Consider the following 19,253-nt stretch of genomic DNA (forward strand, 5'->3'; position numbering starts at 1 on the left):
CTGAAGGAGAGAATTTATCCTGGTGCAGCTTACTTTCACTGCCACCCACCACAATCTCCATGGCCTTTGCTGATTCAAGGCAAAAAAGGATAATGCTGCTGATGATATCGATTTAGAATGGGGAAGGATAACTAAATATAAATGCCTATTTATGTAACTTATTTTCTCACTAATGTCTAAGAAAAACTCTCAAGTATATAAAAGGATAAGGTACAAATTAATTTTTTTCTCATCATTACTAAATTCAAACGTAAGACCACTTTGTGACCATGGTGCATTTGGAAGAAAGGGGGACAGCGGTTAACTGCTGAGACTGCCTCCCCAGGCAACTGTCAAGTGACACACATGGACCCTGACATCCTCTTACGCATTGATCTCCAGAGTGTGCATTCCATATCGACTCTCAATAATATATTTTCCAGGGTTTGCATGGACATTGATTGGCACCTGGTTTTTATACCTGTGAGACAATGGAAACAAGGCAAAGTAAGTTGAAATATAAATAGCTTTATGATTAAAAGCACACACACACACGATTCTTGTTCATGAAGGGACACCCATAAACACAGCACTGAGGTTGCAGCAGCATCTGTTGAATGAATACAAATCTACAGCAGATTAAATAAAATGCACTATAAATACAATTAAACTTCTCGATGAGCGTGCTTTCCTCTCCTCTATCATAAAAATTACATTGAAGAAGTTGACCATTCACAACACTGTGGTGGAGTCTCATATACACAATGTTGAGTGAAAAGAGCCAGACACAAAAAAGTACATAGTATAGGGGCTCCTGGGTGGCTCAGTCAGGTAAGCATCTGCCTTTGGCTCAGGTCATGATTTCGGGGTCCTGGGATTGAGCCCTACATCAGGCTCTCTGCTCAGCAGGGAGTCTGCTTCTCTCTCTCTCTCTCTCAAATAAATAAATAAATAAATAAATAAATAAAATCTTTAAAAAAAGAGTACATAGTATATTGGTTGCTTTTATATAAAGTACAAACCCATATAAGACCAAATTACTGCTGTTAGAAGTCAAGAGAGTGATTTCCCTGGGGTGTAGACAGCAGATATAAAGGATGCATCTTGGCGCTGATATTGTTTGGTTTCTTGTTTGGGTGCTGGTGACATGGGTGTGTGCAGTCTACAAAAACTCATCAAAGCTCTACATTTATATGTAATATGTACTTTTTGTGTGTGTATATTATACTTCAATCAAAGACCTAAAGAAAAACTCGTCCATTGTTGACAAGACAGAAAGAAAGGCTTTGTGTTGGGGGTTTTATTGTTGGCTGTCTGTGTGGGATGAAAGCAAAACATTCTTCCTACTAACATTCTTGCATGTTGTTAAAAACAATGTCATTGTATTGAAAGCTCTTATATTTAAGTGTTTTGTTCTGTTAAAAGCAAGCATGGCTTTTGGTTTGGAAGAACTTAAATATCAATCATGAAAGAAAAAGTCTGACAAATAAGAGTTGAGAGATTCCCTTTTTCTGACTGTCCTCTTCCTGGTTACGCCTCTCAGCCCTCAGAGGGTAGGCCCACATGGAGGGGCCCTTCCTGAGACACCATCTTCTGAGTCCTCTTGATTCTTCACCACGTCCTCATGCCTTCAATAACCAATGACTATGATGCCCAACCAGGCTTTTCTGCTGAAGCCATTTTCTGTCCAAAAGAAGAGCTAGATTTCACTTTTTTTCCCTTCAGACACATCACTTCATGTGCACAGATAACGTAAATAACACTAATAACCACAACTGAGACAGAGCATTTACTATGAGCCAAACAAGGTTCTAAGTGCTTTACACATAGATCAGAAAATTCAATCCTGGGGCACCAGTGTGGCTCAGTCAGTGAAGTGTCTGCCTTTGGCTCAGGTCAGGATCCTAAGGCCCTGGTATCAAGTCCCACATCAGGCTCCCTGCTCTGCAGGGAGTCTGCTTCTCCCTATTCCTCTGTCCCTACCCCCTGCTTATGCTCTCTCTCACTCTCTCTCTCAAATAAATAAATAAATAAAATCTTAAAAAAAAAGAAGAAGAAGAAAATTCAATTCTTAACAACAACTGCCTGAGATAGCCTATTTTTAACATCATTTTTCAGATAAAGAAACCAAGGCATGGAGAAGTTAAATAACTTGCTCCAGTTCACACAGCTAGAGAGCAGAGCTGGGATTTGAAACCAAGCATCCAGCTTGTGACAACATATGATCCTTCCATTTTCCAAATATACTCTGTTTAGCAGCATTTTATTTCTTCAGACTTCTGGAAATGGTTATAACGAGGTATGGGAGCAGGGAAAGTGGTGGAAAGGGAGAGAAAGAAAGGAAATAATCTTCAGTCAGTTCCTTCCTCTCCCCAGCTTACACACACACACCCTTTGTCCCTAAAACATATTCATTTTCTATACTTTTAAAAATGTGTCATTCTCTTTCTACGCCTAGCAAAATCCCAGCTCATCCTTTGAGGTTCAGATCAAATGCCATTTCTTCAATAAACTCCTCCCTGAAATCCCACATGATATTAATTGTTCCTGCCTCTCTACACCAGTGTTACTTTGTTCAAGCTGCAAGATAGAACATTCACCACATTTTGGTTGGATATGTGTCTCTTCCATTAAGCTGTCATTGCCTTGGTGATGGGGGTTGTGTCTGATCCATTTTTACTTCTATTCCCACTCTCAAGGAAGGATGAGTCATGGGCAAATATTAGGCACTCAGTGTTTGTTAAATTGGCTTGAACAGAATTATTGTATAACAATAGATTAATTGTGGCTTCATAATGTTTGGATGAAGGAACAGAGTTCTGACAAACACGTACTTCATGATATGGTTAATTTAAAATAAGCACATGCCAAGAAAGTAAATTGAGGCTCTTTGTGTCTCGGTTCCCTCCGACGTGAAATGAGAGGGTTGCCCTGGCTGGGGGATCACAGCTGCGTGGCAGGTGGGGAGGCACAACCTTCTACCCCACCCATGGCAGAAGGGTGAGCCATTCCCTGCCAGCCCCAGAGTGTCCTCGGCCAGCTGTCTCACCAGAGCTCCAGGCAGACAGGGCTATTCGAGCAGAGATGGCCTAGAAAAAGAAATCTGCTAGGTGCTCCTAATTTCAAACATTCCTTGTATTGATGAATGACAGGGTAGAACAAGTTAAGCGGCATGTTCCTCAGAAGAAATTGGTCTCAGTAATTTCACACTTGACTCAAAAGCTCCCTATTGTTCAAGTTTGTGCATGAGCTGGGGTGTTTTCGGTAGTTCTTTTTAGTATAAGGAGAGAAATGTGACACCGAAGGCTATGGCAAGTGGTACCTGAGCAACCAATTTAGTGACACTCAGTTTGGCTTCGACCAAAAATATTCGTATTTCCGTAAACTTTGAGTTAAAACAGTATCTTGAGGCTGCCATGGGTCGCTTCACCTTCCTTGCTTTTCAGCACTACCCCACTTAGCACCTTAATGCCTTCCCCCCAGCTAAATACCCAGGACTTTTCTAATGTGACCACCTGGCATAAGAAGTCAGTTTAAAATGTACATGCACACGATACACAACACTTTGAGGACCTTCGAGTCTTTCCTCTGGAACTCTGGATGGCAGTGTAAGAAAAGCCTGTTGTAAAGCAGCACACACGGATTGAGTTAAGAAGCAATTCTCTTCTCTTCTCTGAGAACTTCACTTAGTCATTCAGGTTTGGGGTCACTGTGAGACTGCCTATGTTCCACTATGAGATTTCTGGCCTGCTCTGTATATTCTTCAGAGCTTGTTATTTCTGGAAAGTGAAATTCCAAACAGGCTAGTCAGAGGCTAATTTTGGAGAGTAACCTACACTTTGGGATTATTTGTCAAAAGGCTTCTGAAATTCTTTTTTTTTCCTAGGATTTATTTATTTTAGAGAGAGAGAGTGCATGAGTAGGGGGAGGGGCGGGGGGACGCAGACTCTCTGCTGAGTGGGGAGCCCTATGACTACATGGGCTCCTGATATCATGACATGAGCCAAATCCAAGGGCTGGAGGCTTAACCAAATGCGCCACCCAGGTGCCCCAAGGCTTCTGAAATTCTTGTGACTATTCAGATGTACACCATTTTCCTTACCACTTTCACGTAGTTTATGAACTACTTATTAGTTAATGAGCTTTCATTATACTGTAAGTATTTGTTGGATAATATTCTTCCTTTATGTATGTAAAACACAGATTTCATTCCCCCAAATAAATGTCTGAATCTTGGGCTGACTCGGTAACAAGGGGGTGTAAGTGAAAGCTCTTTGGCAGCGTACAGCATGGTCAAGAATTCCGATTTTTTTCTATCAACAAATAATGCATGCCAAAATGATCTTTAACATGCTGAATCTCACCACAAACTGTGATTACTACTTAGAATCCAACTTTGTATTTTTAATAAATAGCTATTACCCACTTTAAAAACCAGTTGGCTGAGAGAGCTCTAACCCATTAGGTTAGATTTTGGACTTAAATAAATAAGAAAAATCTAAAATAAAACCCCAAACCCTTATGTTGGGAAGTAATTATAAATTATAAATAATTTTAATTTTAAACTATTTTAAATGTAGGTTGCTTTCCAAAGATAATATGGTAGTAATTAAAGCTAACTTTAAATAACATCGTGAATAACTCTAATCTTATAAATAAATTCAATGTATGATTCTATTATGGAATTTATAAATTCTCATAATTTGCAAAAACAGAATAACACTTTTCCAAATCCCCAGACAATTCCTGAAGTACATTTCTTCTACTATTTTATTCTGAGGTTTTGAACTATTATCATGCCTAATGACAAATTTCTTTAAGTGTCTATTTGGCAGTAACTTTAGGGGCAAAGTGAAGAATTCCAAACAAGTATTTTAACTGTCCCGCTTGATGGTCTAGCCTAGTATTCGCAGATAAATCCAAAAACATGGGTGTTGAGTGAGTAAATGAGTGAACTGCTACTCACTAACACCAACACATTGCTCCAGTGAGTTTGCATGAATCTCCCCACAGATTACAATCCAGATTTTCATTGACAAAATTGATCTAGACTTTGGACTGGAAATCCAATTAAATCTGTCTCTTTTTTAAAAAAGGATAAAATTAACTCAATTCCTTCCTTTCTTAAAAGAGAACTTTTCTCTTTTCCCCTATTTCATATACTTTAAAAAAATCTGAATAAGCAATGCATTTATATGGTCCAAGAACCAGAAAGTATAAAGGTACACAGGGAACAGTCTCCTTCAAACGCGTCTGTCTTCAACCCAGCTCATTCCCACAGCTAACTGTTCTCCTTGGGTTCTTACAAATCCTTCCAGGGTTTCTTTATGCAAGTAAAACAAATACAAATGTAATCTTTTTCTTCCTCTTTTAAACCAATATGTAGCCTATTATACAAGTTATTATATAAATACAGCCTATTAAATTAAGTAAAACAATTTTGGCATTTTTCACCATATATATATACGTTTCCTTTTGTGTTGACAAAGCCCTCCTTCAGGATGGCCAGCTTCACTGTGGTGGTGCAGAAGCATCCTTGCAACTAACTTTTCTACTGGACCCAATGCCTAAACAGGTTTCCTTCTGCTCTCAAAGTGACTTGGGAATCAGACAGTGCCCCTTGGCATCTCTGCACCTGGCCCTGATGAGTGATATGTGCTCCTGTCATTTAGTGTTTTCTGAGTAACCTCTAGGTTACATTTAGACAGACTTGGTCAGTACACGGGATTGGCCAAAGAGCAGCTGCTGCCTGTTCATATCATTTGTTAGACCTCAGGGATTTCCATGTCTCGAGGGTGCTTAGTGGAAACTTGGAACTTAACCCTCTTTGGAAAGGGCTCTAAGGGAAACAGGCCCCAGGCACATATGCCCTTGAAAAAGCATGGCTAAGGACCTAACAGCTACAAGGCGAGGCAGCATGACTGCAGAAAGCATCGTCACAAACTTGTTCCCATGATTCACCTCCTTCTATTCAGGAAGGCCATTCCCAATTATTTCTTTCATACTTGTCCTCAGTGTTAGGCCCAGAAAGCTACAGTTGAGTAACGAAAAGACATAAATGCCTGCAAAGTAATCACCAAAAACCATGGTTTGTACTTGGGTTGTGGGTCTCCTGCTCGTTGAGGGGGAAAATGCTTATTGAAGACTGGGTACTCTGTACCAGTGTTACAAAGTAAGTTAGAGCTCCATTTAATGATTATTTTTTAAAAGGCAGCATACCCAGGAAGGTACACTGATCCCACACACAGTTTACTCCCAGAGTGGGTTTACCTGGAGGCCAATGGAGCTTCAGGTCTCTCACCAGCACGGGTGTCCTCAAGGCTCACTGCCTAATTTATATTATTAACATTCTTTTTTGTAAAGAGTGACCCTGAATTGTATGAGCTTCATGCCCCACAAAACCTGGATCTGACCTTGTTTACTGCCATAGCCAATTTTCAGTTATCTGCTAGCTGTCTAAATTTAAGCTTTATCCAAGGGCAAATCTTGCTCTCTGAAGTACGGTTCACTATTTTCTTAGTGGTCCACTGGTTCTTCTGTTTTCATATTGACTTTTCACTTGGCTTGCAAGGCAATAGGATTTTCTGTGAAATGCTCTGATTTCTCCCTATGGGGAGAATTTTATAAAGAATCGAGCTGTCTCCTCCAAGCGCTAAAGGATATGCAGGAACTTGAGAAGACTTGTTACAGTAAATGAATAGCTTCCCAATTGTTCCTGAGACAAATCTTGTGTCTATATCTTCATTTTTATTTAAAATGAGCCCCTGGGATATAGACTCAATGTTAAGAAAAAAAAAATATTTCAAAGCTAGATGTGAAAGATTTAGGGATCCAATCATACTATTTCTCAGCTCCATTAGTGAGAATAACTGAAAATTGACAGAATTTCTATTCTTCAATTTAACTAGGATTCAAAGAGTTGCCAATTTAGTCATCTCATATTTTTGTGGGGAGTCTATATTTTTTGCTTGTTTTTATTTTTTTTATTTTTTTCTTTAAATTGTTTATTGTTATGTTAATCACCATACATTACATCATTAGTTTTTGATGTAGTGTTCCATGATTCATTGTTTGTGCATAACACCCAGTGCTCCACGCAGAACGTGCCCTCTTTAATACCCATCACTAAGGCTAACCCACCCCCCCCGAAACCTCAGTTTGTTTTTCAGAGTCCATCGTCTTTCCTGGTTCATCTCCCCCTCTGATTTCCCCCCCTTCATTCTTTCCCTCCTGCTATCTTCTTTTTTTTTTCCTTAACATATATTGCATTATTTGTTTCAGAGGTACAGATCTGTGTTTCAACAGTTTTGCACAATTCACAGCGCTCATCATAGCACATTCCCTCCCCAGTGTCTATCACCCAGCCACCCCAACCCTCCCACCCCACCCCCACTCCAGCAACCCTCAGTTTGTTTCCTGAGATTAAGAATTCCTCATATCAGTGATGCTTGTTTTTAAATCACTCCTTTTCCAGCCAACAAAACGTGATGCAGGAATTTAATCTCTAACAGAGTTTGAGCTCTCCTTTCATGAAAACACATCACTCTGGCTCAGTAACACCATCAGTGGTACATGGCATGGTTGTATTGTATTTTAGCAGCTATGTATTTAACAAGTGCTTAAGAGATTAGTATTTAGCTCCCAGAAATTCTTTTGTATCCTTTTGAAAATCATCTTTAACTCTAATTTTTAAAAAGCAGGAAAAAAAAGAATATTGTGCAATAAATAAATCTACTTGATTAAGGATTCCAATTATTCGTTTATCAGGAGTACATTTTAATTCATAAGAGGAATTTCTTACTGACCAAATAATTATTAGAGCTGAAAATTTGTTATTCTTCACACATTTCAATTGGAAAGTTTAGATTTTTTTTATGAGGTGGGAAGTAATCAGTTTCTTAAGAGGAAATATCCCTTTAATGGGCCAAACAAAGTATGCAACTCCATAGTCGCAGAGAAAGGTGGGGCTAAGGCTGATTGATTCCTAGCTTCATATAGTATACCTTTATACTTTAAAGCTTGTAAATTGATTTTTTTAAAACTTCATTTTCATTGAAATATGTTCCTTGTCAGTTACCTCCCTTAGTCCTAGGCAGGTGTCTAACCAACAGAAATAATGGCCTTAAGAAAGGAGGAGGCAGGCCCTCTGCAGGGGGTAAATGCACCCTATGTTGCAGTATAAATGCCACACAGAATGTCATTGCCATTGGCATTTATACTGCAACATAGGGTGCATTTACCACCACTCCTGAGGATAAAAAAACAGCATGCCAAATACCTGTGTCAGGGAATTAAACAGAAAACATCTTTTTTAGGTTGGCTCCATCATTTTCATACTTCTGCTGTCTGTGACAGGTATTCATGACATATAACAGGAAAGTCTGGAGTTTAGGGATCATCCAGTCATTGACAATTGCAATGAGAGAGAGAAAATGGGTTCTTATTCTTTATGGAAAGAAAATTTCTTAAGACCCCGTATTGAGTAATATCTTCCATCCGGTTCCCTCTTCCGTGTGGCTTTAGAAAGTATGTTGAGATCTCAGGTCATGTGAGGAGTAGAGATGAAGCCTTCTGGGTTTTAATTATCTTTTTAAGAGCATTGCTTCTGGTCACAAAATAATACCTATACTGTATGGGAGCAAATTTCTGTTTACATTTTATGGCCCATAGCAGTTATAGCCATGTATTTTCTTTGTATGTAAGTATGTTGACTATATTTTAATACTTTATGCAATAAAGACCCCTTTTATAACAGGATTATGAAGTATCATAATATATCATAATGTACATGAGACTGTTCTTTCTTCTCATTCATAAAATATTCATTCTGGTATCCTTTCCTCACTATTTAAAAAATCTGTACAAACTTGTAGGTACTTTCACTGACTCTTGCGTATTCACAATGCTGAATATCTTCACTGGAGGTAAAATTAGTTTTGTGTAATAGATTCTATGAGTAATTTTCATACAGATAACATACCATGTGACACGAGGTTCCGGCCAGCCCGATACAGAACAATGTAATTTTACGTTTTCTTTCTCCCAAACAGTGTGGGAACGAGGTTTAATGACAAATTCAGGAGCATGGAGAAGATGATCTTCATTCAACTTTCTGTGAAATGCCTCAGTTTCTTCTAACTATAAAAAAATACATAAAAATATTATGAAATCAAAGTAACCTGTGCTGCTAAAATAACAAAAACCCAAATTATCATTTTTCCACTTGGAGGCTTACTTTTCTATTTAGACCAAAGGCCTTCTCTTTTTCCCTGTTTTTAAAAAAGATTTTATTTATTTATTTATTTATTTATTTATTTATTTATTTATTTATTTATTTATTTTAGCAAGGGGAGGGGGAGGAGCAGAAGGGGAAGGAGAGGGACAAGCAGACTCTGTGCTGAGCATGGAACCCCACGTCAGGCTCCACTCAGGGCTCCTCCCAGGGCTCAATCCCAGGACCCTGAAATCATGACCTGAGCTGAAATCAAGAGTCAGATGCTTAACCAGCTGTACCATCCAGGCGCCCCTCTTTTCCCCTTTTAAAAAGATACATTTAATTTTTAACATCTCAGCAACATATTTTACTTTCCCCTAAGGTGGATTTCTTAAGGTTCTTTAGAACCATAATTTCTGTAGAACCTAAAATTTCATGGAGTTTGAAACTACTAAGTCTGTCTTTCTTTGACCCATACATTTTGATGTCTGTCTCCTTGTTTTCTTTAGTTTTGTTTCTCCAGAAGACTACATATTTCCTCATTCAAAACAAATAAATCTATATGTACATACACAGGCAATGTTACATGCATCTCTGCGTTTGTAAATTACATTAAATTGTCTTTTCTTACTGTTTTTGTCAGCGACAGGCGTTCTGCCTTCTCTCGAATTGTTACTTTCCTTGACTTCTTCTCAAAAGCTTCCTCCTGGTGAAGAGTGGACGTAGACTGTTTGGATACAGTGGACTGTTTGGATACAGCGGACTGTTTGGATACAGCGGACTGTTTGGATACTGAGGACTGTTTGGATACAGCGGACTGTTTGGATAAAGCAGACTGTTTGGATATAGCTGACTGTTTGGATACAGCGGACTGTTTGGATGCCGTGATTCCTTCTTCACTAGCAAGAAGATTCCTCTGGGCTATATAAGCAGCAGCTTCTTTAATTCTTTCTTCTTCCGTATCTGTAATTCCACTGACATGCACTTGGCTAAAATACAATAAGAGCAAAACATGGTTACTGTGGATGGCAGTGATAGGATTGCCTAATTTTTACTAAGTTCAAAGTATCAGAACTTAGACATTGTGTATCATGCCCAAAGAAAACCTGACAAAGAAAAACCTGGTAAATCAGGAGATAATTCTTCACATACAGAAGTGATCATCACCTTAACCCATAATGGTAACAACAACAATAATACCTACTTTGGCCATGGTGTTGACAAGTGCTTCTTTACATACACTATCTCATTTTAAGCCTGCAATAACCCTAGGTAAACTCTTATCATTTCTATTTTAGACATATGGTAACAAGGCTCAGAGAAATTAGGTAACTTGCTTAAGGTCATTTCATTGGTTTCTTTAGGGTATTTAAATAGGATTGAGTCTATAATAAAAGATTAAGTTATAACCTTCCCTCCAGAAAAGATGACATTATAAAATGAGATATATTGTTCCTGTGCCTGTGATTCCAATATGGGACTATGTGCTTGATCTGGATTCTATAACTCACCTGATATAATGCATTGCCCAGAGCTGTTGCACAATTTACATGAGATCCTTATGCCTACTGGGTTTCTCTAAAGGTTATTTGTGTGTGTGTAAACATATTTAATGACATTCTTTATTTATGCTTGCACATAGCCCTGATAAGAAAAAAATGACCAAAATTTAAGGCGTGATGTTTATAAAAGTGACTTGTTTTTATTCATAATTAATGATGATGGCAAGTGAGTGGTAACATCCAAAAGTGCTATGCCTAATGTAGTAGTTTATGATAGAAACTGTGCTATAATTTATTAATGTTGTTAAAAACATGTAGATTATTTTTAACCTCCTTCAATACCTTTGTGGTCAAGCCCAACAGTGAGGAAGTATAATGATTATATTGAAGATTTTCTTGAAATTGAGTCTACTTAGACCTCTGAAGGCTGAATTTTACCTTTGATTTTCTTATAAGAATAATGATTTCCAAATTTAAGCAAATACTGCCATTACGTTTATAAGTTTCTGGTACCGGAATCTGTGTAGTTTGCTGAAAAAGAGGGCTCAACATTTGCCCAAGTTTGAAATTTCTTATGGAATTTTACTAAAACATCTGGTAGACAAGATTAGTCTACTTTGTTTCTTACTAAACTCAGTGAGTAAAGTTTAATTTCTTTTTCCTTATCTCTATCTCTCCAAATATTAATAAGGTAGTCTTTACTAAGTAAGTGAGTAATATATCTGCTATAATTTAGAGAAAAGGGAAGATAGAAGATTTTCAGTTTAGTGTCTTGAAATAATTATCCCTAATTTCTTTTTAATGAGATAGGAAGTGAATGAATTAATAAGTGAATACAAGACAAACCATCATGAGGGCACCTGGGTGGCTCAGATGGTTAAGCGTCTGCCTTCAGCTCAGGTCATGATCCCAGGGTCCTGGGATCGAGTCCCGCATCGGGCTCCCTGCTCCTTGGGAGCCTGCTTCTCCCTCTGCTTCTCTCTCTCTCTCTCTTTCTACCCATCTCTCATGAATAAATAAATAAAATCTTTAAAAAAAAAAAGACAAACCATCATGAGAATCTGCCTGGAATTCCATATAGAGGTAAATATATAATAGAGAGATTTGAAATGATCTTTGTAAAATGATTTGATAGATATAATAATAGATTTTATTCAATGCTAGTCTTGCCCTGAGTTGAGACAATTCTTAAATAAGAGAACTTTAAGTTTAAGCTCACATCACCTCTAATGTGACATAGTTCTAGAGGTCAGAATGAAGTCCTGGTCTCCTTACTTTTCCATGGCAAATAAGCTGAACCTCAGGAAGACTGTAATTATTTCACATGAGATCTCAAATACACTTAAAAAATATTTTGACCCAGGACAGGAGGAATATTTTTCTTTAAGTAAATATAAGTGTATGTCAGTGATAACCCTTTTATAATCTGGGTACAAAAGCAAAAATATGCTAACATGCTGACAAAACCATACAGCTACAAATTTAAGATGAATTTCATGCCTCTCCAATACTCTAAACCTGCTGGTGACACAAAGTTAACTCAATTTATCTGAGTACAAGAAGTGAAATTTTCAAGTGCCATCCAGAAGAAACGGTATTTCCCAGAAATACACTATAATCACAGAGTGCACTGTATGTTGCATTGGCCAATCTCGGCAGACTCAGCTCTTCCATTGCCAGCCATGTAACTTTCAGCAAGTCACTGAGTCTTAATTTCCTTGTCCATAAATTGGTATACTAATACATCTCTAGAGCTGTATAGAGAACTTAGCAAAATAGTTTATATAAAGCATCTAGTAAGATTCTCAGAAAACAATCGGTACTCAACAAAGGTTCATTTTCCCCCCATCTTCTTCTTAGATTGTTAATACTGTCAACATCATTATGAAGTATTATTTTCAACATAAGAGTAGAATATAGGAGATGGATCCATATTTTAAAAAGGAAAAAAGGAGAACTAGAAATAAAACCAACTGAAAGCAAGAAGCCTCATTTCATGTGGTAAAGAGATGGAGAGGTATGCCATGTAGGTTAATGCTAAGTTAATGTGCTTTTTAAATATTTTTTTTTTTTAAAAAACAGAGTGGGCTGGGAACAAAGCAGGAAATAAAATATTTTACTCCTCTAGCCTAGCCATCCCCTATAAAGAATGTCAGTGTATATTAAACTAACTGTGGAGAGGCTAAGTCTGGTAAGCCTACTTAGCAAAATATGCGTATTTCAATGGAAAGTTCACTTAAAAAAAAAATCAGAGATATCAAAGAGAAAGCTAAAAATAGCATATTATTTACCCCCTCACCTTCCTACTGGAATCAGAGCAATTATGACATTAGCTTCTGAAACAATTCCAGAAGAAACTATCAAAGAAGAATGGGAAGAAAAACACAGGGAAACAGAAGTAGGTCACCAACGATGACAACGACGTCATTGCCTCCTGAATTTCCTGATGGCATCTGCCCTGAGAGGAAGCCCTCATTTTGAGTATCACCTCAGCTCTGTGGATAGTTCTCCATTCAAAGGACAATAAACAGGGAAGGCTCTGAAGGTTCCCATTAAATCTTAATTTGGTGTCTCAAACAGGTTTCAAGATTCCTCTAGATATTATAATCATTCCAAAAAAGTTTATATTTTTTAAAAAAGATCATACACACATATTTACCTTATAAACACAGAAATTTGGCATTAATGGACTTGTAATTTTGTGATTATTTTGGTTGAAATTTGCCTCAAGATAAATAGTAATCTTTTTCACATTAAACAAATATAGGCAAATAGGCAGACATTAAAATTATGATGCCATTCTTTTACTTAGTCTATGTTATCTAAGATTTTTTTTCTTCCTAATGAATAATAATTGAAACCACACTGGCAACCACAATGGCTTCCCTCTGCCTAAATATAACGTCTGATTTTTTTTTTTTGTTCATCCAATGTTTTATGGTTTTGAACCTTTCTCTCTCTAGTGACTATATATAGTGTCCAATCACTAGCATCCAATGCTCTCCTTCTTAATTTCAGTCAGTTACATAATTAGAACCAAGTTCCTGATCATTCTCTTTTGTCATGTAGCCATCCTAGGTGATGGCAGATTTTCACAATGAACATGTCTCCCTCCGTGCAGAGTTCCAAGGTTCCTCAGACCTTTCTCAATCATCACGTAGTTAAGTGTTCAATAAATGTCAGAGGCAATTATTATTATTACCTGACAACATTTACTCTTCACTTTCTAATATTTAAGGCCAGGAAGAGAATGCATACATACCGTCCTGAGAAAATGGGCACTATATAGTCACTTGGCAGATTTTCCTTCTCCTCCCCAGAGAGAAGGCTCTTCTTCGCTCTCTTTGCTTGGGGGCTCAACTTCGATGAATAATCTTCTAACATCAGACTGGAATCTGTAAGTCTGAAACAAAACCCCTAACATTAGGTAATAACCAATAATTGCATTGAAAATATTCAAAAATGCTTATACAGGGAAGTTTTAACTTGGGGGAGGTTTCACATAATCTTAGATTTCTGATGTTATAATATCTTTTATCTTTAGAACTAAAGAGGAGTGAGAAAGACCTCATACAATGCACTCTATATAGACACAAGAAAAAAATGGGTCTATGGTAATTTCATAGCTTTGTCCACCCCCACCCCGAAAGTTTCAAGGGAAAACAGCAGTGTTTTTGTAATAGTTCCAAATACTCTTTGCTGTTAAGTTAATGTTCAAAATTTGGGAAGTCTGTAAAAATGGTTTTATCCAAATCTTTTCAGGGGATTGATAAAATATAAACTGTTCTGGATAGGAAGCCCTTCTCCACCAAACCATTTTGATGCAGGACCCCTAGGTTCAGCTCTGAGGCCTTTATGTAGTGTAGACAGACTCCTCCCTTAGAAGAAACACTGAGTTCATCAAACAAGAGTTAATATATTTTGTGTGAACACATAGTGTTAAGTAATTCAGAAAGTTACAGGGGTGTGATAAAGAACCCTTTGGTCAGTTCTGTTGTACACAAAAATCCACCCATGCACATTTGTGCAAATGTGTATTTGGAGGTAGACAGTGTTCTAATTAAACAAAAAAATGTATTAGCATGGCAGAAAACATGAAAGCCGAGATTGCACCTACAGAAAAGGATTGATAAAATCAAAAGTACAATCCGTCTTAATCTTCGTAGTTCTTGAATGAAATGAAATGCATTTTCATTCAAATATATACAGGTGGGCATAAATTTCAGGAGCTCATGGACGCTCTCAAATTAATCCATGGACTCATGTGAAAAGCCCCTGGTCTACATTGTAATGAAAGACATTCACAATAGGGAACTCTACCAGAACGCTGTACTATCCTTGTAATTTGAAATGATTCTAAAACAAAACAGTATTAAAAAGTTCCCTTGTCTGGAGAAAATTTGGGAAGAAAGTGAAGCATGTGTGTGATATGGCATGGGAAGAGCAAGCTGCCCAGCTGAAACAGAAAAACCTTCGAAACCATCCAAACCTGATCATTTCTCAATCTTTAAGAAGCATTAGGAAAAGCAAAGAGATGACCTAAATCAAAAGCAGAAGACAGGCCAAACACATACATAGTGCAAAAGGAACACATAATAATGCAGGTAAATCTCTCCTCTGCTAAACAAGTAGCACAGAACTGTAGGGCTTCTAGAAAGTACAGGGGGGTGCAGTGGTTCTGGGCCTGGGGGTATAGGGTGGACTACTGCCTTTGATCCCCAAAACACAGTGGCCAACTTCTTCCTCTCCCACTAACTATCTCCTTCCCTAGGGTGAATATCTAGGTCCTAGTGTATGATCAGCATTAAAATTAAAGGTTAGAACCTTCAATTCAAGCTTGAGGATTGGTTACCAACTGGAAGGCTGAGTGAAATTTATTCCTGACTGCCTGTTCCAGGCAGCAGCAAAATGACTGCGTTCTATCTCCCCAGCAGATTACAGAGTACAGGCTGTGCTAATACAGGTCTAAGTTTAAAGTGGTATTTTCCTTCCCCTCTTTAATTCATTACCATGCAAAATAAAATTAATTTTGGAGTTTAAGAGTTTCTTTTTTTCCTATTTATAGAATATTTTCATTTTTTTTCATTTTGCTCTCACTTCTGTTGTTGCTCTTTTCTTTACTTTCATTCTAGTATCTATAGTCATTCTCATGAGCTCGTATTTTCAACATTTATTTACATTGAAACAGCTATGATTTGCCATTCTTTTTGTTGTGTTAATCCTTTTTTGTCATTTTCCCTTTAAGATGAATCTTTGAAATGATGCACTTATTACATAGAATGTGCCAGGAGGTGATTATTCCATATGTAGGGGGCATGCCACCTACATATGTTTATTTACATGTTCTATGCAAATACTGCCATATAAATAGTCACACTTTATGAAACATTCAGTCAATAGAAACATTTTAAAGACCAAATTTGAGGGGTGCCTGGTTGGCTCAGTTGGTTAAGCATCTGCCTTTGGCTCAGGTCATGATCTCAGGGTCCTGAGATCGAGCCCTGTGTTGGGCTCCCTGCTCAGTGGGGAGTCTGTGTCTCCCTCTCCTCCCTGCTCCTGCCCTCTCTCTCGCTATCTCTGTCTCTGTCTCTCAAATAAATAATCTTTAAAAAAAAAAAAGACCAAATTTGATGAAAAAAAAATAGTAGTGCTAATATTTCTTCCTATCTTTCTTTCCATGGTTTGCCTTTGTGGTCACCCCACTTTGGAGATCATAATATCGTATCACACTGCCTGTAATAACTCCCATGGTGACTTGTTATTCCTGAATTTATTCACAGGTTATGAAATCATCACAGTTCAGTTAAAAATATAGCATTAAAAAACTCATTAAATTTTACAAGAAATAAAATGCTAGTTCCTTAAAGTTATGTTTGTAGTCAACATACAATTTGGGGGAAATTGTCCTAGTTCCCCAGGATGAGTAACTTTATTCATACTTACATTAAGTAGGGATCTGCTTATTGGCTATATCACTTTCCCAAAGTGTGATAACCTATTGGCATATTTCAGAAAAATGATGGGCTGTGGGCATTGTTTTTTGCTGACACTGCTCCCAAACCCTGCATCACCAATCCCTATATGCTTGGGTTCTAGTGCATTATCGCTTTCTCTTTCTCACTGCCTATGACCACTCATAGAGATGGATAGTTTTAGTTATCTTTGTATCTGCATTGTGTCCAGTGCCTGAAGGTGTTCAATAAATGTTTATTGAATGAAGTGAAATCATTCATCCTCCTGTCATCATACCCTAGCCCAGTGATTCTCAACCTTGGCTTCACACCAGAATCTGCTGAGGAGTTATTAAAAATGACCAATGTAGAGGTGGGACTTCTAGTATGATGGAGTGAGTATTTCAGCAGTTACTCTCCTCAAAAAGCAATGATAAAACTGGATACAGGTGTCAAAACCAACCCATTCAGGGCTCTGAAAATCAACCAAAGGCATACACTACACTGTGAAGTAGTTATTCATAAAAAAGGACTGAACTTTAGGTATGAACAGTGGAAGTCTACATGGCATTCTGCCTAGCTTTCTCCCCTCTCCCAGCTCAGTTTATAAGGTATTTCTATCAAAATCGAAAAAGGCATGACAATCAGAATGTTCACTGCCAGAGGAGGCTGACCTGATTTGGAGCAGAACATGTTAAAACTTCACATCCAGCAGCATTGTGAGAAACACTAGCAATCTAAGTGGTAAACAAACAAGGGAAGACCAGCAACTCAGTTAGCCTCAGGTTCCAATCATGGTTGGAAAAAGCAGCAGACTGGTAGATCAGCCAGCCATTTAATAGGAAGATCTGGGAAATAAGACCACCATGGGAAGCCTTCAAAAGTTTTCCATGTGCCTGCATAGAAAAAACTGGATAGGACTCAAGTTATCCACACATCACTGGCTGACTAATCCTGTGTTCATGTGTAGAGGACAGACAAGAGAGTCTAGAGGTAAGCAAAGCCAGAATGTATATATTTAAAAGTTATCTGAACTTTAAATGTCCTCCCTAACATACATACAGATCTACTGCCAGAGAGTGAAAGCTTTTGTTTTAATACAATATGTCACCATTCATTGACTGGTCATTAATCTATGCAAACACAATGTGATTCCTATGAATTCAGGTTTAAAAATGAGAACAATAATTTAAAAAACAAACTGAGTAGAGACATCAGCAGTCACACAGTTTACACACAGTTTACACACACACAGTAAACAGATTCTATAAGTGCATTTACACAAGTTATTAAAACCAAAACACAATGACAACACATTTAAGGGAAAATTCAGAATCCAGAATTGCTACAATATACTATCTAACATGTCCAATTTTTAACAACAACAAAAATTATGGAACATGCCAAGAAATAGGAAAATATAATCCATACCAACAGAAAAAAATCAGTAAATAAAAACTGTCTCTGGGTGGACACTGATGTTGGATTTAACAAAGACTTCAAAGCAGCAATTATAAATATGTTCAAAGACTAATAAAGGAAACCATGTTTAAAGAACTAAAGGAAAGTATTATGACAGTGACTCAAAAGGAGAGAGAATGTCGACAAAGACGTAGAAATAACAAAATGGGGGGGGGCACCTGGGTGGCTCAGTCGGCTAAGTGTCTAATTCTTGATTGCAGCTCAGGTCATGATCTCAGGGTTGTGAGATTGAGCCCCATGTTGGGCTCTGCACTCAGGGGGAGTCTGCCTGAGATTCTTCCCCTCTGTCCTTCCCCACTCATGCTCTCTCTCTCTCTCTTATTCTCTCAAATAAATAAATAAAAACTCAAATTTATTTATTTGATAGAGTAAGAGAGAGAGCACAAGCAGGGGGAGTTGGCAGAGGGAGAGGGAGAAGCTCCCTGCTTGGCAGGGAGCCTGACATAGGGCTCGATCCCAAGACCTCATGATCATGACCTGAGCCAAAGGCAGACGCTTTACTGACTGAGCCACCCAGGTACCCCTAAATAAATAAATGTTAAAAAAAAATTCTAAAATAGGATCAAATGAACATTGTGGAGTTTAAAAGTATAATAACTTTAATGAAAAATTTATTAAAGGGACTCAACAAGAGATTTTAGATAGAAGAATAAAGAATTAGTGAACTTGAAGATAAAAATTATGCAATCTAAAAAACAGAAAGATGGGATGCCTGGATGTCTCAGTCAGTTAGGCGTCTGCCTTCAGCTCAGGTCATGATCCCAGGGTCCTAGGATCGAGTCCCACATCAGGCTCCTTGCTCAGTGGGGAGCCTGCTTCTCCCTCTGCCTGCCGCACCCCCTGCTTGTGCTCTATCTCTCTGATAAATAAATAAATAAATAAATAAATAAAATCTTTGAAAATAAAAATAAAAACCAGAAAGATAAAAGAATGAAGAAAACTTTTAAAACCTTCAGAGATCTGTGGGACAATATTAAACATACCAATATATGAGTAACAGTAACATTGAAAAGAGGATCGATAAAGAGTAGGAAAATATATTCAAAGAAATAATGGCCTAAAGCTCCCCAAATCTGATGAAAACTATTACTCTATGGATCCAAGATGCTCAATAAACCCAGGTAA

General features: G+C 37.7%; 1 protein-coding gene across 1 annotated transcript in view; it reads right to left on the reverse strand.

Moving 5' to 3' along the window:
- Positions 1-19,253, reverse strand: part of MYOM1 (myomesin 1) — a 149,231-nt gene that overhangs the window by 94,722 nt on the left and 35,256 nt on the right. Inside the window, exons 3-6 of the mRNA XM_028092355.2 lie at positions 13,958-14,098; positions 9,825-10,182; positions 8,960-9,117; positions 368-460 (exon numbers count right to left, since the gene is read on the reverse strand). Coding sequence (XP_027948156.1) covers positions 368-460; positions 8,960-9,117; positions 9,825-10,182; positions 13,958-14,098 — 750 coding nt within the window. The remainder of the gene's footprint in view (positions 1-367; positions 461-8,959; positions 9,118-9,824; positions 10,183-13,957; positions 14,099-19,253) is intronic.

This window comes from Eumetopias jubatus, unplaced genomic scaffold, assembly GCF_037043125.1.
Source record: "Eumetopias jubatus isolate StellerSeaLion01/CBP00866 unplaced genomic scaffold, mEumJub1_p1.0 scaffold_16, whole genome shotgun sequence".
Taxonomy (NCBI): Eukaryota; Metazoa; Chordata; class Mammalia; order Carnivora; family Otariidae; genus Eumetopias; species Eumetopias jubatus.